Raw genomic sequence first — 22018 nt, forward strand, 5'->3', positions numbered from 1 at the left:
GGGAAATATTACTTAACAGCACATTTTGAAATAAAAGCATGGCTTTATTTCAGAGAAGGAAATGAAGGTTGAAAGGTTTTAAAAAATTAATGATAATTTAGCATCAACTGGAGAAAAAACATATTCTCTATTAACAACAGAGGATAAAAGTTACAACACAATTATCAACACTTGCAATATGATTTAAAACAAGTTTTATGCCCCAAATTCTGAAAGGTGGGCCCTATGACATCAGAGGGCATATACAAGTCCACATAAAGACAAAACACCACTAAATGATACATTCTCTCATTCAAGGCCCATCAAATAGCTAAATCTGGAACATGTCTGGACATAGAGTAATTTTTGTACCTCAAGCAGCACTTTGGGATCTTGGACAAGAAGGTAGGAAAAATCTGTATTTGTTCAAGATCAAGATTGCTCAAGAAGACTAGGAGGAGCAGAAGAGGAGGGGGCCTAGGGAGGGAGAGAAGATACTTGCCCCAAGTCCCTTGTTCACCTACTACTTCTGATTCTGTAGGAGCCTCCTGGCTATGCTCAGTTTTGGTCTCAGAGCTTTTGGCCCTTTCATTCTCTGTCAGTATTTTTCTGCCCGCATGAAGGCCATGTACAACTTGCCTCTATCATCACTCCCTTTTGGGAATAGTTAAGCTAAGTCACCCCTGGTGTTCGGTCCCTGGGAAAATGCAAGAACAGAAGCATTATCAAGCATTCCTGCGTGCAAGGGTCTGCATTGGCAGTGCCGCCCACATCTTGCAAGGACCTTCTTCCAATTGTCCTCCCCTCTCCGTATGAACCCTGTTTTTTTTTGGGGGGGGCGGGTTAGGAGGGGCGAGTGGGGAGGGGATCAAACCCTGTGGCGATAACCAAGCTGCTGAATCGCTGAGCAGGTTTTAATTGAAGTGTGAGAAGGAGGTTTTAAGGCAGGTAGACAACATCCTGTTGTTAGGGCGCTCCCCTCTCTTTTTTGCACATCTGGCTGAACTGGGAGTCAGGTGGCTGACTCGTGCCTGGTTGCCATCCCTTCAACCGTCCCACGCCTCGGCCCGCCCAAGAGTCCACCAAGCCATGGATGCGGTGACTGTGTATCATGGCAAAATCAGCCGGGAGACCGGGGAGAAGCTCCTGCTCGCCACGGGTCTGGACGGCAGTTATTTGCTGAGGGACAGCGAGAGTGTCCCGGGCGTGTACTGCCTGTGTGTGCTGTGAGTACGTCGCGGCCGCGGCTGGGGCTGGGGCCTGCAGAGGGCACGGGCAGCGGGCACGGGCAGTGGGCACGGGCGGCGGGGGGCCAGAGGCCTCAGTAGGCAACGGGTGGGCAGCAGGAGCTCGTCGAGGCCTCCTCCACTGCCCACCAGAGAGCCCTAAGGGCTTTCTCAGAGCCAGCCCAGGGCTGTGGTGGACCATGCTTTGGCCTAGGCCCCCAGTGGAGATTTCACTCCCTGGGCCCTCCCGCTCTCCAGAAGGGCCTCGCCCGGGCCGTTTAGGGCAGCTGCAGAGAATGCCCTTTGGGGTAGGGAAACGCAGCCTAGAATTTACCTTTGCTCCGAGAAAGACCCAGACTCCCGAATTCCGTTTTGACCTCCATTAGAGGCCAGCAAGCTGGAACCCTAGGAGGGTGGACAGGCCAGATTTGGGGCCACCAGCTCCTGAGAGAATGAAGGGCCTCTCCCTAGATCTCTTTAAATGGATTCGGAGGTGTCATGTGAAAAGAAGACCATCACATTCAGGGAGAGGAAGAAGACTAAGAAACTGAATCCACTACTAAGAATGCAATGCCAGTTAGGTCAGGACGCCGAGACGGAGATGTTTGTGAGTGAAACTGACTCTCTGGATCTGCTTATTTAGCTTCCTTTAGAGGAGTTGTGTGGGGGCAGGGGGTTTCAGAAATAAGACCCTTTCTTGATATAAACTAGGACTGACAACAGTCGTAAAGGGCATGGAGGGAAAACACCCTTGTTGTGATTCAACTTTGCCGTTTACCTAGGCATGTCTTAGTCTGACACCTCATTTTGAAGCAGATGCACCTTCATCTTTGCTCCAGGGCTCCAGAGTCAGGCAGAACTGAGACTTAATCCTGTGCTTGTCCAATGCTAGGCTTGTGACCTTGGCAAGTTAACTTCTCAGTCTCTCAGTTTTCTGGTCCATAAAATGGGTATAATATGACTACCTACTTCATAGGATTGTGAGGATTAAATGCCATAATGCAAGTAAAAAATTTAGCACTGGACCTGATACATAGTAAATGTAAGCTGTAGTTATTAATATATGCTTTTCTTCAGTCGATTTCTTTCAGTACTCATGGGGCATTTCTAAGGAAGTACCTAGCTCAATCACTTTTTGTCAGCAGGATAAAAATAGCCATGAAAAGACTGGCTCTGCACAATAGGTTCTAGACAGAAACAAAATGAGGGAAAATTCTTGGTAGTAATTTTGGTACCTAATGATACACTGTGAGCTTTTGAAGTACCCTCTGGGTCAGTGAAGAAAGATTATGCTGAGGTGTTAGAGGATTTTCTTTATTTTTTTAAATGGTCAAGCCATGTGTGGGGCAACTCTCAGGCCATGCTAAATACATTTATTATAAAGGCTTCAAGGGAAGTACGTGGAAGCCGTTGAATCTCTTGGGCTCAGATCTTTATGTTTTGCTTATATTATTGTTTTTCCCAGGTGGAAACTGGGCAAGGTCAATGAAAACCAACTAGTATTCTTAGGCCCTTTTCTTATCAAAAGAAGGTGGAGGAGTGAGTAGGCCAGCAAAAGGGGCTTCTTTAGGGAAGCTGACGTAGGAGGTAATGGGCCCCTTAACCTAGAGGTCAAAAGTAAGGTACAGAAGCCTGGGCAGGGGAGGGAGAGCAGGGGACAGTGTGTGGCAAGATGCGCCTAAGGCTTCAGCCACACTGGCCTTTTTGTTGTTCTTTAAGCTTGCCAGGCATGCTCCCCTCTTAGGATCTTTGCACTTACTGTTCCTTCCGCCTCGTCCCTCAGAGAGGACTTCCTTGACCACCCTATCTAAAATAAGTGCCCTCTCTCCGTCTCTGTTACACTCTATCACTTTATTTTATTTTTCTTCAAGGAGCTTTAAACTATCTGACATTTCCTTGTTTATTTATTTATTGCTAGGCTCTCCTGTTAAAAAGTAATCTCCACGAGGGCAGGGACATTTTCTCATGCACCAGGAACACAGCCTGGCACATAATAGGCATTATGATGCACATTAGGAGGTATGTAATGGGCACTCAATAAATATTTTTGAATTAATGAATGAATTGTCAAGGCAAATACTGTTCTTTACTGCAAAGAGCTTTGGGCTGATATCAGGAGGCCAGGGTGTAGTCTCGAGAAGTCACTCAACTTTTCTGGGTCTTGGTTTCCATATTTGTAAAACAGGAATAGGGATGTGTGCCCCACCTTCTGCATAAGATTACTGTTGGTAAAATATTCAAGAGAGGTGGACAACTCTAGGCCTTTGCCCATGTAGGCCAGGACCACATATGGAATTAATTTAGGCTGGTGGGAAATTCTCAAACATTTAAGTTTTCACCCAAAGTGAATCTTACATAAATGCAGTTTTGATGACTCTTAGTTCTCCATGCAAACCTCTTTATGAAGTAGCAAAAAAATAATAGGCAAATTGGGAGTCCGTCTAGCATGTCTTTTGATGGGCGCACTGGAGCCACCACGTCTTAGAGGGTGATTGCCACACTGTGCTGCTGAGGGAAGACACAAGGATACATTGCCTTTTATGACAGTTGCTCAACCTTTTTGAGCCAAGAGTCCCTTTTGATAAACGTAAACATTTTATTCCCCCTTTTTAGTACTACACTGTAGTAACAAAATTAAATTTTATTTTGAAATAAACCACGTACTCATTTTAAACAAAAATGTATATGCTTATGATATGCAGTAGAAATAACAATATAAATGGTGTCCTATACACATGAACAGCAAGGTATAGCTAATAAACATGCATTGATTGTAGGGTTGGTTCAGAATAGTTTCTCATTCTGTCTTTTGTTTATTCCCATTATCCAGGAAGGTTTGGTTGAGCTTTAGTTTCTGTACTTTTATTGTGGAATAACACATTGCATATGCCTTTCGAACTGTACTTTAAACTATGCTTGCAAACTATGCTCGCTCCTTTTCCCAGTTCTGAACCCCCAGTCACGGCCTCTAGATATGTCCTTTCCTCTCTTCAGTTTTGGGAAATTGCATCTCATAAAGTACTAAAGAAGTTTTCCATTTATGGTATTGCTCACCTTCATTTAAAGAGAGAAATTTTTCTTCCAATTATTTGCAATAAATAAGTTTAGATTTTTGTATAATAAGTCTATTAAAAATAGTTCCTAATACCTATTCGTATTATAGATAATTTGAAAAATGTAGATAATGGAAATGAAGGAAAAATCATCTATAGTTTTATAACTAAGGACAATTAGTGTTGAAAATTAAGTGGATTTTCTTCTTTATTTTAATTTAAAAACGCTTCGTAAACACACATGCTCTTACAGTATTGTATTCTGCTTCATTTTCCACTTAACATGAAAAAACTCCATTCATATATAATGTTCTTATGAACGATTTTAAAACATTATTTTTAATGGTTGCGTGATAGTCCAACCAGTGAACATGCTATATTTTCCTTAACCAGTCATCTATTTTTAGATATTTGAATAATTCCATTTTTTGCTATTATAAATTCCGTCATGATTCGTATTTCAGTCCATAAAGGTTTCCTTGTGTTATGATTACTTTCTTATAATGAATTTCAAGACTTGCAATTTCTAGGTCAAAAAACATGCACAGCTTAGGATTCTTGATGTATACATGATCACCAAATATTTTTTCCTAAATAGTTATTCCAATTTATATGTACATTCATCACTAATGTATGAGAGTGTCCATTTCAGTGCACCCTTCCTAGAAATGGGTATTCTTATTAAAAAAATTATCTTTGGAATTTAGTGTCTACTCTTTATTTCATATTTCTTTGGTTAGTGATTGAATGTCTTTTATATGGTTGGTAAGCTCTTGCAGTTCCTCGTTCATGAATTGGCTCTTTGTGTACTTTGCCCATTTAACCATTTGGATCTTACTCTTAACACATTGAGTTCTTAGATACTAATCCTTGATCTGTTTCAAGTATCTTTTCTTAGTTTGGTGTTTGCCATTGCTTTTCTTTGATACACACAAAATTAATATTTTTAGTCATCAACTCCATCACTCCTTTTCTTTGTTTTTGATTTCTTTCTTTGCTTCCCAGTTTAGAAAATTCTTTCTCCTCCAGAGAGGTCATAAAACTTCATTTTTTGTTTTAAATTTATGGTTTGGTTCGTTTACATTGAACTCTTTAATGCCATTTGGAATTTTATTTTGATGTGGAAATAGGGTCTAATTTGATTTTGTTTTGAAATAGATAACAATGGTCCCAATATAATTTATAAATAGAACTTCCATTCCACATGATTTATTAGCCTACTTTAACATACATTAAATTCTTTCATGTAACAGTTATTGTTTTGCAACTATCTATTTGGCTCAATTGATCTATTTGTTCTTGTACTACTAGCACTATAGTATGATAATGTTTTAATACATTAAAAAAATTATTTGTGGGGCCAGCCCAGTGGCGCAGTGGTTGAGTGCGTGCGCTCCGCTTCAACGGCCCAGGGTTCACAGGCTTGGATCCCAGGCGCACGCCAATGCATCGCTTGTCAAGCCATGATGTGGCGGTGTCCCATATAAAGTACAGGAAGATGGGCATGGATGTTAGCCTAGGGCCAATCTTCCTCAGCAAAAAAGAGGAGGATTGGCATCAGATGTTAGCTCAGGGCTGATCTTCCTCACCAAAAAAAAAAAAAAAAATTTGCTATTCTTACCTGTTGGTTCTTCAAGATGAAATCTAGAATAATTTTGTTAAATTAAAAAAATATCCCGTTGGGATTACATTAAACTCATTAATAAATTTAGAAAGAATTATATTTAAAAAATTGAGTCTTCCCGTCCAAAAACTTGATATGTCTCTCCATTTATTAATTTTTTCATTTACATCCATTTGCAAAACTCCAGTAGAGTTTTAAAAACTTCAGTAGAGTTTTGTGGTTTTCTTCCTATAGGTCTTGCACATTTTTTGTTAAGTTTATTTCTAGTTATTGTGTGTATGAATGGGTCTGTCGATTTTTTTGTTTCTATCATAAATGGAATATTTTTCCATCGTATTTTCTGTTGCATAGGAAAGCTACTGACTTTATGTATTTTTCTTATTTTTCTTATATTCTTATATTCATCCAGTATACTAAATGCTCTTATTAATGTAAATAGTTTTTATTTTATTTTATTCTTTATGGTTTTCAAGGTATGTTGTTTCTTTTCACTAAGGTACATATGAGCTCTCAGATTTCTTCCCTTCTCACCCTCAATGTAGACAGCCATTAGGAAAGTCCTAAATGCCCGCAGGAATAATTTGACAGTGATAAGAGAAAAACTAATTTAAAATATTTAAAATAATTAGTTTGAAGAAATAGTTCATTTCCATAATTAGCATCCTTCTGTACGTATCTGACTTTGCTACTTATGTGATGGAAGATTTGGAAGAAAAAATGCTATTATATTCTTTAGCCTCAAAGACACATAATGAAGTCATTTGACACATATGTCTTTAGATAAAAAGATAATTATCTTTTGTCCTTTAAGATTTAAAGGATGACTGGGAATAAAGTGCCTATCAAACAGTTGAACTGGAGAAATGGGGGAAGGAGCAGTGACAAAATAAAACACCAGCTTATCAGTTGTAATAGAGGGGAATAGTATGGGAAAGAACTCGAAAGAATGAGAAATTATAACTTAACTTACTGTTAGTTTTTGAATACATTTGGATATGTGTGTTGGTGCCGCATTTATCTTCATGATAATTTAGGCCACCAGAATTATTTTGCATTGTCTGAGTACAATCTGTTAATGGCAGGGCAAGCCTGAAGGCCAGCCTAGTATTAAATTTGCAACACGTAAACCACCAAATGGACAATTCACAGGCCAGTAAATCAAGTACTGACTCTGACAAGGTAAAATTGGAGTTGTAGTCTGAAGATGTCATTTAGCTTAAGTGAAGGGGAAGTCTGGGTTGACCTCTTTTGGGGTCTCCCCGTCTGGCCTCTCCCCTTCAGCCCCCTCCTTCATCCTTCCCCTCAGTGTACACCTGTAGCCCTAAGGCCAAGTAGACTCCCTCCTTTTTTGAGAACTGTGCTTTTGGATTCACCTTAAGACCAATTTGTTAATTCATTCCCTCTGATATAAGAGAGAGGCAGCATAGAAAGATGGTTAAGAGCCCAGATCTTCCAGCCAGACCCTCTGGGTATGCATCCCAACTCTGGCCCTTAACTAGCTATTTCACCATGGGCAAGTTACTTAAACTTTCTGTGTCTCAGGTTCTTTATCTGTGAAAAGGGGGATGGTGATAATAATACTTACCTCATAGGCTGGTATGAGGATTATTGCATGAGTTAATATTTATAAAGTTAACATGTAGTAGGTGTTTGTTAATATAAATAAAAGATGTATAAATAATTACAGTACAAAGTTAGGCCATCATGGGAGTACATAAATAAAACATTATGTGGCAGTTCAGGAAAAGAAGAGATAATATTTATTGTCATGACTCATCGAAACTGGTATTACATTGTTTTACCATCGGTCTTGAAGTTGAATGACTTTTGATGGTTCTGAAAATTCACATTCACTCTGAAAGAATGAAGATTGGGCCATAGGAAATTTGGAAACCTCTTGAATCAGAGTATAATCTCAATAATGATGGCTTTGTGTAGGATACCATTCCTCTGGATATAAAAGTTCTGAAATATTTGTTAATAAATCAGTCACATTGTAATTGCGCCCTGAATTTTGCACATAGCCTTAGTTTGTACAGTAGTCCCTCCTTCTCCACAGTTTCGCTTTCTGTAGTGTCAGTTACCCATGATCAAACATGGGCCAAACATATTAAATGGATAATTGCAAAAATAAACAATTCATATGTTTTAAATTGTGTGCTGTACTGAGTAGAGTGATGAAATCTCGTGCTCTCTCGCCTGGGACGTGAATCATCCCTTTGTCCAGCGTATCACTTAGTAGCCTCTCAGTTATCAGATCGACTGTCGTGGTATCGCAGTGCTTGTGTTCAAGTCACCCTTATTTTACTTAATAATGGCCCCAAAGTGCAAGAGTAGTGATACAGGCATTTCAGATATGCCAAAGAGAAGTTCTTGTTGTTAATCTCTTACTATGCCTAAGTTATAAATTAAACTTTATCCTAGGTATGTATGTATAGGAAAAACATTGTATGTAATAGGGTCCGGTACTATCTGTGGTTTAAGGCATCCACTGGGGTCTTGGAATGTATTCCCGTGGATAAGGGGGGACTACTGTACAGACATAGTGTGGGCACTAGCTTGCTTTATTTGCAGTGTCATGAAGTCAGATGTAGCTAAACTTTTTCTTTTGTGTAGTCCTTGAAGTGGTATAAAGAAGGAATTGATGTGGTTTTGTCAGTTCTAAACCAAGATCTGTCCCCCACACTGACCCTTTGAGAAAATAAGAAATGTCAGGTTGCTTTCTTCTTGTCTGTTTATATAACTAGACTACTTTTTTAAGGTTGAGGACAGCTTTTGAGAAAATAAAGGCAAATTTTAATATTAGCAGGGACTGAATCAACACATACTTTGTAGTCCTTAAAATGCAAAATATTAGTTAAGAAAATTAATTAATGCCAACAACAAAAAAACCTCTACTATTTTCTAGAATTTTTCATGATAAATTTTAAATTCCAGGCTTATCAACAAGTCTGACAAATGGTTTGATGGAGAAAGGAAGTTAAAATTATACTACATTCTTGGTTTGTCTGTATTAGTGGAGGGAATCAGAGGAAAGATAATCCTGAAAGGGATGTAACCATTTGTAAAAATGAATGATATTTTTCTGATTTGTGATTTGCTTAGGCTAGATTTATAAAGCTCCAAATTATAATTTTGCTTCTTTTTCTTCAGGAAAAAGTTATCAGTCGCATATAACTTTATAGGGAAAATTAATATGCAAGGATTCATTTATATTAGTTCAAATTTACTTCTAGTTTATATACATACAGGGACAGACAGTTTTAAACAGTTGCAATCAGGGTGACGTCTCCTTGTGTCCACTTTTTCACATACCATCATTTTATGTCAACATAGTCCATGTGCTTAAAATTTTTTGAAAAATACAGAACTCTAATACCTTTGAATTTAAGTATAAATTTTAACCATTATTTCTGCTACCATTTCCTTATTTTGAGTAACATTCCTTTTTTAGGGATACTTAGGTTAATTCCATTTTTTCACTATTAAAATAGAACTACTATGAAAATCTTTGTCAAATTGCTTTTTCCTTTTGATTCCTTGGAGTATATGAAGATAAGCAAGGTCATTCGGTCAAAAATATGCATAATTTTGTAGCTCTTGTTATTCCTTGCCAATTTATTTCCTAGAAGAGTGATTTTTTTCAGTGAACAGGGAAAGAGTATGTGTAGTTTGAAAAAACATATTCAATATTTTAGTTTAATTTTATATTATAAAATTACTGTTTCATACTACAAGCTACAGAAAACAAAACTATGAAATCTTGTTGGGGAAGAGGGAGTAAATAGTTCAGAAACACTGCTCTGTGGAGACTGAAACAATTGAAAAAGCTTTAGCTTATATGTAAATAAAATTGCATTCTCAAAGCATAGACTGAGTGACTGTGGGAGAAGTGGCACGGAAGTACCATGGGTGAGTGATAGAAGCAAGTTTGACTTTGGGGAAATGATCATCAATATTCCCACTAAGGTGTGGGCATTCTCTTTGCGTTTTAGTCAGTTCTTCTGTAACTTTAATGTTCTTACAAATCACCTGGAAATCTTGTTAAAATGCAGATTCTGATTCAGCACTTCTGGGGTGGGGCCTGAGACTCTACAGTTCTAACGTGCTCGCAGGTGATGCCGGTGTTATTACCCTGGGAGCGGTAATTTGTGTTGCACTGTTTTAGATCTCTTCCATCCCTGACATATGATAATGTAGTCAACATATGAGTTGACTACAGGGGATCCTTGGTCAGTTACTTCAGTGACTTGAAAGTGGAAGAGATGAACTGCTGGCTTATTTGAGGGGTGAAACGATTTTGCTCATTCAGAAATTTGAGGGGTTGGGGAGTAGGAAATTGTTAATATTAGATGGGTTAATCATGAGAAATTTTATGTGCCACTGACACCAGGTTGTTCAGAGACTGAAGGAGGTAAGGACTTTTGAAGTGGTACTCAGGTTCCTGCTGCTTAACTGAAAGTGAGATAAGATCAGATTCGTTAGGAAACAATTTTCAAAACAGACTCATTTATTTTGACTAAATGAGGCTGAATGATAGTAGGGAGACAGACTCATTGTGTTTTTTAGAGACCCACTGTTTTAGAAAGTGGAAAACCAGTTGCTTACGATTTTGCTTGTATTGTTGCTGAGATTTTAAATAATGCGTTTCTACATCATCTTTAATGATACCGAGTTATTGCCATTGATTGTTTCCCAGAGGGAAAACGGAACTAAAGGTTTATGCTATTTCCCTGCTTCTATCTCCATTTTGCTGTGTGACTTGAAGAAAATTATTTAAAGCCTTATGTTTCAAGTTCCTATGGTGAAAAATGGGAATCAAAGCTCTTGCCTTGTTTCTGATAAAGTACTTAGTGAAATCAGTGGGCTTTGAGATAGATTTTGATTGCTTAAAAAAACAAAAGACTCAGGGCTGGCCCTGTGGTGTAGCGGTTAAGTGTGCTCGCGCTTCGCTGCTGGCGGCCCCGGTTCGGATCCCAGGCGTGCACCGAGGCACTGCTTGTCAGGCCATGCTGTGGTGGCGTCCCATATAAAGTGGAGGAAGATGGGCACAGATGTTAGCCCAGGGCCAGTCTTCCCCAGCAAAAAGAGAAACATTGGCATGGATGTTAGCTCAAGGCTGATCTTCCTCTCAAAAAACAAAACAAAACAAAAGACTTTAACAATGTAATATTTATATTTATTTAGCATATTATATACACATATATCAAGCTATTTTATATATGATCTAAATATTCTGGCAAATCTTCATAATAAAAATGAAACATTTCCTGTAATCACACTGGTAATTAAATTGACCTTCTTTTTGATTTGGTTTTGGTTTCACAAATCAAATGAACCTGATTAGAGTGTTTAGATGTATTTTTTTTGTCCTTTAGGTAATCAGTACTGATGGATATTGATTAAAGATATAGTAATTTAATCCATGTATTTAAAGACTTTTAGTTCTAAAGAGGGTAAATGGTAAATGAGGTCAATTACTCAAGGATGACCATCTGTTTGGAATGCTTTAGAATCATCCATTCTTTTAAGTTTAAGCACACTTATTTTTGCCAGAGTTTACCATGCTTTCTAACCAAAGATCTATATTGACCCAAACTTGTGCTTAAGAATAACAATCAGAAAATGTCTTAAATAAAACTCTATTGATCCAGATTCAGATTCGTAATTTGAAATAATTCAGAATAAAGTTAGCCTTACTTTTCTATGAAGTAAAAGTTTGTCAGGCAAATTAAGTAGCATTACCATATATACTAAAATATAATAAGTAATCTATATCCATTACAGTGTGGAGATCAAGAGCCGAGGCTCTGGAGTCAAATAGACCTGATTCAAATCCTGTCTTTGCTGCTTGATCTCTAGTGTGGTTTTGGTTACCTAACTTCTCAAAGTCTCAGTTTCCTCGTCTATAAAATGAATTTCACAATATAAAGCTCATAAAAGTGTTGTGGGGTCCAAAAGAGATAATGCACGTGCTATGGACTGAATAATGTTTTCATCAAATTCATATGTTGAAGCCCTAATTCCCAATGTGGCTGTATTTGGAAATAGGGCCTTTAGGAGGTAATTAAGGTTAAATGAGGTTATAAAGGTAGAGCCATATTCCAATAGGATTGGTGGCCTTATAGAAGAAGAGAGAGATCCCGCTCTCTCTGCATGCATACAAAGAAGAGGTCATGTGAGCACACAGCAAGAAGGCGGCCACCTACAAGCCAAGAGAAGAGGCCTCAGAAAGAAACCTATGTTTCTGGCACCTTGATCTTGGATTTCCAGCCTCCAGAACTGTGAGAAAATAAATTTCTTTTGTTTAAGTCACCCAGTCTGTGGTATTTTGTTATGGCAGCCTGAGCAGACTAATACAGATTTTGGTACCAAGAATTACGGTACTGCTGTAATAAAAAACCTAAAAATGTGGAAGTGGCTTTGGGACTGGGTAATGGGTAGAGGCTAGAGGAGTTTGGAGGTGCATGCTAGAAAAAGTCTGCATTGCCGTGAACACAATGTTAATAGAATTATGGACATTAAAGGTCATTCTGGTGAGGTCTCAGATGGAAACGAAGAAAATGTTACTGGAAGCTGGAGGAAAGGCCATCCTTGTTATAAATGACAAAGAATTTGGCTGAACTGTGCTCTAGTGTTTTGTGGAAGGTAGAACTTGCTAATTGGATATTTACCTGGAGAGATTTCGAAGTGAAGTGTTGAAGGAGCAGCTTGTTTCCTCTTGACTGCTTATAGTAAAATGCAAAGGGAGAGAGATGAATTGAAGAAAGAATTGTTTAGCAAAAAGAAACCAGAACTTAAAGATTTGGAAAATTCTCAGCCTACCCTTATGGCAAAAAATAAGGAAGTTTGTTCTGGAGAGAACACCAAGGGTGTGGTTGGACAATCACTCCTTAAGGAGATTACCCATGACGTTAACTAGCCATCTCAGCAGTAGCTGGGAATAGAGTTTGGACCAAAGCAGAGACACTGTCAGTTTGGAGCAAAGGGAACAAGACAGGACAATAGAGTAATTTGGCTGCAAACATGCTTTATCTTTCAAGAAAAGGGAAGAAGGACCTTGAAGGTGATTCAGAGATCATCAGGGATGTCACTCCCACCACAGGCCCAAAGTGCATAGGCCTAGGGGGGCAAGGCTCCTTCCAACTAGGTTTCAAAGGTAGGATCAATGCCCAACAGAGCCAAGTGGGTGGGGCCACCCTCACAGAGCTGTTGGGTGACAGTCTCACCCAGTGGGCCTGGAGGCCAGAGCATCAATCCAAAGACGATTATTCTTGAATATTAAGATCTAATGGAATTTGCCTTATGAGGTTTTGAACTTGGTTGGGACTTATCACCTCTTTTTTCCTTCCAATATCTCCCTTTTGGAATGGGAATGTCTATCCTATGCCTGCCCCACCATTGTATTTTGGAAGAACATAACTTGTCTGGTTTCACAGGTTCACAGCTGGAAGAGGAATTTTGCCTGAGGATGAATCATACCCCAAGTCTCACACATATCTGATTAGATGATATTTAGATGAGACTTTGGGCTTTAGATTTTAGAGTTGATGCTGGAATGAGTTAAGACTTTTGGGGCTGTTGAGATGGAATGAATGTATTTTGCATGTGAGAAGGATATGAATTTGGGGGCACCAGTGGTGGAATGCTATGGACTGAATCATGTGCCCCCCAAATTCATATGTTGAAGCCTAACCGCAAATGTGTCTGCATTTGGAGATAGACCTTTAGGATGTATTTAAGGTTAAATGAAGTCATAAGGGTGGGGCCCTAATCCAGTAGGATTGGTGGCCTTATAATAATAAGAAGAAAAAAGAGATCTCTCTCTCCGTGCACGCACACAAAGAAGAGGTCATGTGAGGACACAGCAAGAAGGTGGCCACCTACAAGCCAAGAGAATAGGCCTCAGAATGAAACCTATGTTGCTGGCGCCTTGATCTTGGACTTTCAACCTTCAGAATTGTGAGAAAATAAATTCCTTTTGTTTAAGCCACCCAATCTATGGTATTTTGCTATGGCAGCTGGAGCAAACTAATATACCATGTAAAACTCTTGGTGTGTAGTAGAAATCAACTATACAGATATACAATATGCATACACACTGAGTAATGAATGAAAATGTTTACCCTATCTAAAAGGACAAGCTGTTTTCAAGTACTTTAACAGGACTCCTTTTTAATTCAAATTGCTATTACTACTGTATTATAGTATAATATATTATAAATAACATAGTAATAGTAATATAGGAATAGGAATATAGTATTATATTTATAATTAATATTATTATTACTATTAATCTAAGTGGGCCTGATAGTACCTTATCCCAGTGAAATGCTTTTACCTCAAGGCTTGATATGTACTTAAAAATAATAAGACTACGCTCTGTTAAATCTATTTAGTAATTCATGATTTTTACCAATTACAATAGGTCACTAGTTTCTTTCTGTCCAGTCTTTCAACTAGACAAATCCTTAGGAGTGTAAGCTCCCACATTAAAAAAAAAAAAAATGAAAAGATAAAGAAGGCTTACTGGAAACTGCAATTAGCCAGATATAATACGCAAGCAAGTTAGATTCCCCAGGCTTTTCTTCCTATGAATGCAGTGGTGCCATATACATGTGTCCCAGTATATGTAACATTATATGTAATAGTTAAGCTCAAATTTAGAGCATCCATTGTTCTTTTGGAATTTTTCAGTAATGGAAGTTTATTCTTTCACAGGTATCAAGGTTACATTTATACATACCGAGTGTCCCAGACAGAAACAGGTTCTTGGAGTGCTGAGGTATAGCTCTTTTATTTATTTTTACTTCTGTGGGTATCAGGGAGGTGTTTGAAATTTAGGCTGGTTTTATAAAAGAGCCATCAAATCCTACATTCTCAAAATATTCATCAGATTCAAATCTCTAAAGCTCCAATCCAAAATTGTTCATGGATCATTAAGAAGCCTTTAGAGAATTTTGGTCCCAGTTCTGTTCAACCACCGTTGTATGGAGTGGTCTCACTTTGGGGGAAAGATAAAAAAGTTGAAGGATTGTGTCAAAATTTTAGTGCTATGCGAAATTTAAGAAAGCATATAAAAATATGTAAAATAATTAAATCAGCAATTATTTATTGAATGATATTAATATGAGTGTTGGTGCTATTGGGGGATTAAACAACATGACTCCTGGTTTCTAAAAGCCTATAATACACTTGGGGAGATACAGTATGAATTAAACAGCTGTATGAGAGCCTGTACTTTGCCGTCAGGTGGATCTGGGTTCCAAGTCTGGTCCCCCTTCCTCCCTGAGAGGTCTAAGACCTTGGGCAGGTTGCTTAACTTTTCTTTGAACCAGTTTCTTGATTTGTAAAATGAGCCTAAAAATAGTCCCTTACTCATAGGGCTCATTTTGAAGATTAAATGCGATGATGCATATAAAGAAAGCTCTTAGCCACGGGACCTGGTAGATAGTAAGCCCTCAAGAATGTGAACTCACCCAAATTGCTGAACAATATGATTATAGTCAAGTGCTACATTATCTAGCATAGGAGTTCAAAGAAGGGAGGATTTTCCAAGTATTAGGGTAATCAGGGCTGCTCTATGTGTGGAGGCAGGAGGCCTGGCTGAGCCATGTGGGAAGAACATGGATAGGTAGAACAGAGAGAGAGGGAACATTGCAATGGTTTTTAAGCTATGCTCTGCAAAATCCTAAAGTTCTTCTACCTAGGTGCCTTGGGGTTGCCTGGGGGGTTACAGAGGGAGAGGAGGACATAAGTGGGTATGCTTTTGGGTCCCCAAATAATCTTTAATCTGAGCAGTTCCCTTTTATTTTGCTTATCAGCTGGGTCTCTGAGTAAGATTTCATTAGAAAAATAGGTTCTACTGGCTTTGAAAATATTTGAAAGTCACTGTACCATTGCAAGAAATGCCTGTAGAGTGAATCTATTTCCATGTACCAGGGTAGTATATCACATACTACCAATGTAGAGGTCTCTACAACTGAAACTTTTGGCCTCAAATGCTTTCTCTGATTTCTGACTCTTTAAAACAGTCCGTCTTTATAATGAAAGCACTTCATTATGAGCTGTTTGAAAACATAAATGCTAATATCAACCTCTATTAATAACTCAATCTATGCATTTAAGAAACTCTAAAGTCTAGACTTAAAAAATTAAAATAGCTCTAACCTTTACAAATTCATCAATTAACTGGAAAGCACAAATTGCAGACTACAAATGTTTTGAACTACTGAGATGAATTAGGGCAAGTTTTCAAACACATTGTTGCTTTATAGCAGGATAATTAATACTGCAATACTAATTAGAGGAAAAGCAGTACCATTTCTATTCAAAACTATTCATACCTATTTATTTAAAAAAATTCTCTGTATCACTGCAGAGATGATCAAATAAATTAAATTTCATTTATTATGAATAGTTGTCTATGTTATATGCATATATATTTGTACATAATTTGACAAGAAATAGCCCTTCTCCCTAAAGAAGTAGCCTTCAGCTGCTGAAGAATATTCTTTATGGAAAGGATCTTAAATTTAGCTAAAACTGGGCTTATCTAACCTTATCTTTAAACTCATTTTCTTTTGTTTCAAGTATAACATCATATGCAGATTGTTACATGCTTGTGATCAAGTTAAGGAAGAGAAGCCTTGTTGAACATAAATGCTCTCTCACCCTGTTGTCTGGTCTGACCCCGTTTATACAATAACATTGTAATTATCTGCACCAAGAGAGCAGAAGATTGGCATGTTTTCTCCAAAGGGAAAACAGTTAAAGAAAAAACTCTTTAGATTTGTTTTTGAAATGTGTATTGCATTTTTTTCTATCTACTAAATTTGCCTTCTTAGTTATGTTTGTGCTAAGGTGAGTATTAAGCTAGTGTGTATTCTCAGAGCTCATGTCACCTGACTGGAAGAAATTTCTCTAGAGCATGTTGAAGACCAGCTGTGTTCCAAAAATGTTTCCACGGATAACTAAGAGATGACAGTATGGGAATTGTGCAAATTTGAACAATAGCTGAGTTCAGCAACAGGATGGGAGTTGTCACTGGTACAATTCTTGTGGTAAATGTATTTTTAAAATTGGATAAATGACAGATATTTATACTGCTTTTTGAAACAATGCTTTAGTTTGCCACGCTGCAGGAAAAATCATGGTAGTAGCACTCCATCCTCTGTGCAAAGATTGTCCTAGAAATCTAGGTAAGTCTGAGATTTGTTTCAAAGAGTGGAATTAAATTGAACCCTGGATCCACTGAATTATGAAAGACAAATATTATGTGAATTTCTAGTTTTAGATAGACTTTTAGGTTTTATCATTGCCTGGTGTATTAACTTATCTCAAGTAACAAGCTAAAATTTTGCTAAATTGTTATTTAGAGAATTCTACATACATCACTTATCATTTATTAATATGTGCATTATCAGCAATACCTTGTAAAAAATGTACTAACCTCCCCCTGACAACTTCAGTGCCTTTGGGCTTTTCTGGATATTTGATCATCAGTAGATCAGTAGATGTTAAATAATTTTACTTATTGACCTAAGCAAAGCACTATAAATTAGGTAAGTCATTTGCCAACGAAACATTGCATCCCAAATTCAAATTATTTTCATACATCCAGTGCTATTATTCCTCTCAGCGTGGATAATCAAGGGTTAACTGCATATAAGTCCCCATAAAAAAGACACTTCTTTTGATAAATGGTTTTACAAGCCACAAGAATAGCTAAAAAGATGTGTGGTTTGAAATCTTTCCACACTGGGGGAGTATATAGTTTCTCTTCTGGTTGGTGACACTAACTTCTCTAGAACCTGTTTGGTCTAGTCCTAATCCGAAAGGCAAGAGACTGGATCCTGGCATCTAGAGCCACTTCTGCCTCTGGCTATCTGTGTGACCTTGGGCAAGCTGAATTATCTCTTTGTATTTCCATTTTCTTATCTGTCAAATGTGAATAACCAAACCAGCCAATAACTGCCAATATGTGAGGAAATAGTGGGAGCAAGAGATGGGAAAGCGCTTTGAAAATGAAAAAGTGCTCTAAGGAAGATATTAGGAAGTATTTTGCACCTATGACCTGCCTTTGCAATTTGGGGATTCTATCTTGGAGCCAAAGAACTGTTTGGACCCCTGTAAGAATGGCCATGTTATTTTGGATGAGGTCTCAATAGAGTGCTGGGAAGGTGTTTTGACCAGAGGGACAGAGCTGAGTAGGAGAATATTCTACATCTACTGAGGCTCCTGGCCATGTGAGCCTGTGAGTGGACACTAATTTAAAGCTAAAAAGAACATTTTCAGTGTTTTCAATGAAAAATTACTTACCCCAATGTAGGAAATGACTGAGAGTTACTATCTTCAGCTTTTAATCTAGTTGACAGAAGTCTGCACGCCAGCCTTCATGATTTCTCATTAAATGCTAACAGCTCCCACCTCAAAAATCTTCCAGATGGAATAGCTGAAAAACAGCTTTCTAAAAACACTAGTCATTGTTCAATTGCTTATAGCAATACTATTTTATTTCATGTAAAATGACAGTTTTGGGCTGATGCCTAAAGCTTGACTCATAAACTTTTGCAGGAAATTGTTGATTTCAAGCTGTGTCTTTGCAAGAGAATTGATGTCAGGAAAGGAATATATTTTAATAGTCACCTGCAAATAATGATCTCTTCAAAAACAAACAAATAAATAAATAAAGATGACCCTACATAGTCTTTCATCTTCGTGTCATAGAGAAAACCTTGTCACAGTGAAGTGTTGACAGAGAGAGCAATTTGGGGGAGGATAGGGAAGTTTCCCAAAGAGGAAAAAATTTAATATGAAGGATGAGGCAGGACATATTGTGAGGTGAAAGAGTATGAGGACTAACTAGCCATGCATTGTGTGTATCATAACAGTCAATTTTTAATTTCCTGTGTAGCATTTTATGTTGTGAAATGATGACAGGGAAGATGAGTTGGTGGTGGTGGGTTTTTTTTTGGCTTTTCAGTCTTTTTATTAATGACCTGTAGGATCTGTGTTTTTTTTGTATTTAACTGCATCCTCTCTGTTGGTGAATTTATTGTGGGTAATGGCCTGTACACCCTTAGAGGTTCAGTTCGTATGATGGGTAGCAGGCAGGAAGGGCAGGGTGATGAGCAAGAGCTTGTACAAACTAATACTACCCTTGGGAGAACTGAAATGACAGCTCATTAGCTCCTCTTGCAGGGAAATTCAGCCAACCAGAGTAAGCTCTTCTGGAATGTTGTTTTTCCTTCTTCCTTATGTTTTCAAATATTTGAACAAGTTACACAAATGTTACCTCTCTAAGCATCCCTCACACATTTCGTAGGCCTTTTTGTATCATTATGAGGTACGTGAATAATTTGCTTGGCCTTTTATTTTCCAGACAGCACCTGGGGTACATAAAAGATTTTTCCGGAAAATAAAAAATCTCATTTCAGCATTTCAGAAGCCAGATCAAGGCATTGTAATACCTCTGCAGTATCCAGTTGAGAAGTCTTCAGCTAGAAGTACACAAGGTACTACAGGTATGATTTCCTGTTAATTTTTGACAGAGTTTGGAAGCTCAGGGTTATGAGTCAACCTATTCATAAAGATATAGGAAGTTCTGTAAGAAAAATGCAATGAGAAAGTAGATGTAGACAGCAAATCAAGTGAGAGGGGACTCTTCACGTGCTATGATTTCAATACGCTGTACTATAAACTTTTAAGAAAACTCTGCAAAAATATAAAAAATTCTATAAGCCCACACCATTTTAATCTCTCTCGTCCCATCTTGTTCTCCCCAGTCCCTTTTGTCAATATGTAAGTACCATTCACTTCACTAATTCAGACACAAATAATTTGAAAGATGGGACAATTCAGAGAACACCTGGGCTGTCCTTTACCTTTGCTTAGTAAACTATATTTTCCCTTCAGGGATGGAAAGGCTAATGTTTGCCTGGCCTACATGATCTTGATTTCCGAATTGTAGAGCTTGAATTAGTGAAATTTTATTGTAGCAAAGGAAATTAAATTAGTAGACTTTATTATTCCACAGGCACAAATTGTTACATCTGTCGAGCAAAGCTATTTTAGTGTGTGTGTCAAGCTAATGACTGAATAGTAGCCAATGTCTGCAGCTATCAGATATGTGATTTGTTACTCATCTATTGAAAGCGGTTAATCATTTGTCTGGAGTAAGAGGATATGCCTCGATCGAAACAATAAATGACTATTATAAAAGAAAATGAGTTGTTATATCCTTTTTTGACAGGGACCCAGGCTCAGGCATAAACTGACAATTAGACTCAGGTGGTGAATTAAATTAATGCATAGTTAGCCTTTATAATAGAAATGTCTATAGAACTCCAGTTTACAAATTGGCTAATTGTTCTTTTCTGCTCAATATTCCATTCTTTATAATTCAGTTTTAAATACTAGTTGCTTGAACTATATCATTGGGTTGTATCTTTGTGAGCTTTATGCAGTTGGAAATTTTATAAGTTCGAGTTAACCTGTAATTTTAATAGCTTGTAAGTTGATCTTTTCTTGATTTCTGTTATTATTTTTCTTTAGGGAGAAGAGAAGATCCCAATGTCTTCCTGAAAGCACCATGAAGAAAAATAAAATACCTTGTACTTTATTTTGAATAATTTAAGTATATGCTAAGTCTTATATATTGTAGATAATACAGTTCAGTGAGCTACAAATGTATTTCTAAAACCATCCAAGTCCTGTAATGGAAGCATCTAGCATGATGTTAAAGCTGAAATGGACTTTATAGATAATGAGGAGCTTTGAAATGAGGATTGGGAAAAAATAATTCCACAGGTTATTTTCAGTTATTTACAAATGGGAAATGATTTAAAACATAATGATACTTTATAAAAGATTAATGTCGATTCTTGCCAAATATAAATAAAAATAATCCTCAGTTTTTCTCAAAAGCACCATTTTTAGTGAAATATTATTTAATAGCTACTGATTTTAAAATGTCTTGCTTGATTACGTGGTGGGAAGCTGGTTCGTGTCCCTTGTCTTTGTCACGTTCTGCATTTGGTATTATGCCCTCCACTAGCTATGGTGTTGTAGGCTCTTTCAGGATTCATGAAGCTGCGCACTGTGTGCTAAAACAAGTACTAGATAAAGAGTGAAGAGTTTCTGTTTAATTCTGAAAGCAACCTCCTTGCCTAGTGTTCTGATGTTGGACAGTAAAATCCACAGACCAATCTGGAGTTTAAAAATCCCATAATTTAAAATAAACTCTAAATGTTTATTATATTTGATGCTACAGGATTTGAAATTATATTGCAAATCCAATGAAGTGGCCTTTCCTTCTTTTTCACCTCTGCCCCAGTTGTTGCTCCTCCATGTAAAACCTCATTTTGAAGGGAAGCTTTAGCAGCTGTGGCTCATGAGTAGTGACTTATAAGCAGTCTTCCTATTAGGTAGCCCTACAAGACCATTGGAAAGCCTATGGTTACATTAATCCTTAACAATTCCAAGTGATTGCAACCTAAGTGAGAGCCAAGATTTTACACAGTGAGTATTTTCTTCTTGCGTTTATATTTTCATGACTCTTGTGATTTGATTATACGTCAAGTTGCTTCAGGGCTCCTAGAATTCATTCACTCAACAAACACAATAGGCACTGGGGTAGAAAAGTAAAAACACCTAGTCCCTGCGCTCAGGCAGCTCACTGTCTAGTTGCACGAGAAAACAATAACAAAAGACAATTAAAAAAGCAACAATAAAAGACAATAAAATAACAATAAAAGGTAATAAGTACATGGTAAGTGAGGGTCCCAATGTGATGTAGATCTGTCTTTAGAGGCAGAAGGAGTCAATACAAATACTTTGGTCCATGGTCCATAGAAAAAGCCTAAGTTTCATTGTAATAAGAATTCTAGGTTGTATATGAGTGGTGGTGAGCTTGGTTCATTAGTGAACTGCCAAGAGACAGAGCTGCTCTCCGTGTGCTGGCAAGATCTGATTTCTGAGTGTTTAACATGGATGCTATTGGAGTACAAAGGTACAGTATGGCCACAATAATGTCTGGTGGGCCGTTTACCATTTCTAGAAGTACAAGCATCACTTTGACTTGTAAAGGAATTCAGAAAGCCGACTTTCAAAGTAAAATGCATATGTTTAGATAA

The 22018-nt window shown here is 37.7% G+C and overlaps 1 protein-coding gene across 1 annotated transcript; it reads left to right on the forward strand.

Moving 5' to 3' along the window:
* Positions 1 to 912: 912 nt before the first annotated feature.
* Positions 913 to 20863, forward strand: SH2D1A (SH2 domain containing 1A). Its single transcript, XM_058536677.1, has 4 exons — positions 913 to 1205; positions 14604 to 14667; positions 19267 to 19408; positions 20439 to 20863. The coding sequence occupies exons 1-4, from the start codon at positions 1069 to 1071 to the stop codon at positions 20477 to 20479; spliced, it is 384 nt and encodes a 127-aa protein (XP_058392660.1). The 5' UTR covers positions 913 to 1068; the 3' UTR covers positions 20480 to 20863.
* Positions 20864 to 22018: the final 1155 nt, after the last annotated feature.

The sequence above is a fragment of the Diceros bicornis genome, chromosome X, assembly GCF_020826845.1.
Source record: "Diceros bicornis minor isolate mBicDic1 chromosome X, mDicBic1.mat.cur, whole genome shotgun sequence".
Classification (NCBI taxonomy): domain Eukaryota; kingdom Metazoa; phylum Chordata; class Mammalia; order Perissodactyla; family Rhinocerotidae; genus Diceros; species Diceros bicornis.

What these genes read in the sequence shown, in the direction of transcription:
- SH2D1A (XM_058536677.1), top strand. Translation starts at nt 1,069, where the DNA reads ATGGATGCGGTGACTGTGTATCATGGCAAAATCAGCCGGGAGACCGGG. An exon ending in GTGTACTGCCTGTGTGTGCT is followed by an intron (nt 1,206 to 14,603) that starts GTGAGTACGTCG and finishes ATTCTTTCACAG; the next exon opens with GTATCAAGGTTACATTTATA. An exon ending in AAGTACACAAGGTACTACAG is followed by an intron (nt 19,409 to 20,438) that starts GTATGATTTCCT and finishes ATTTTTCTTTAG; the next exon opens with GGAGAAGAGAAGATCCCAAT.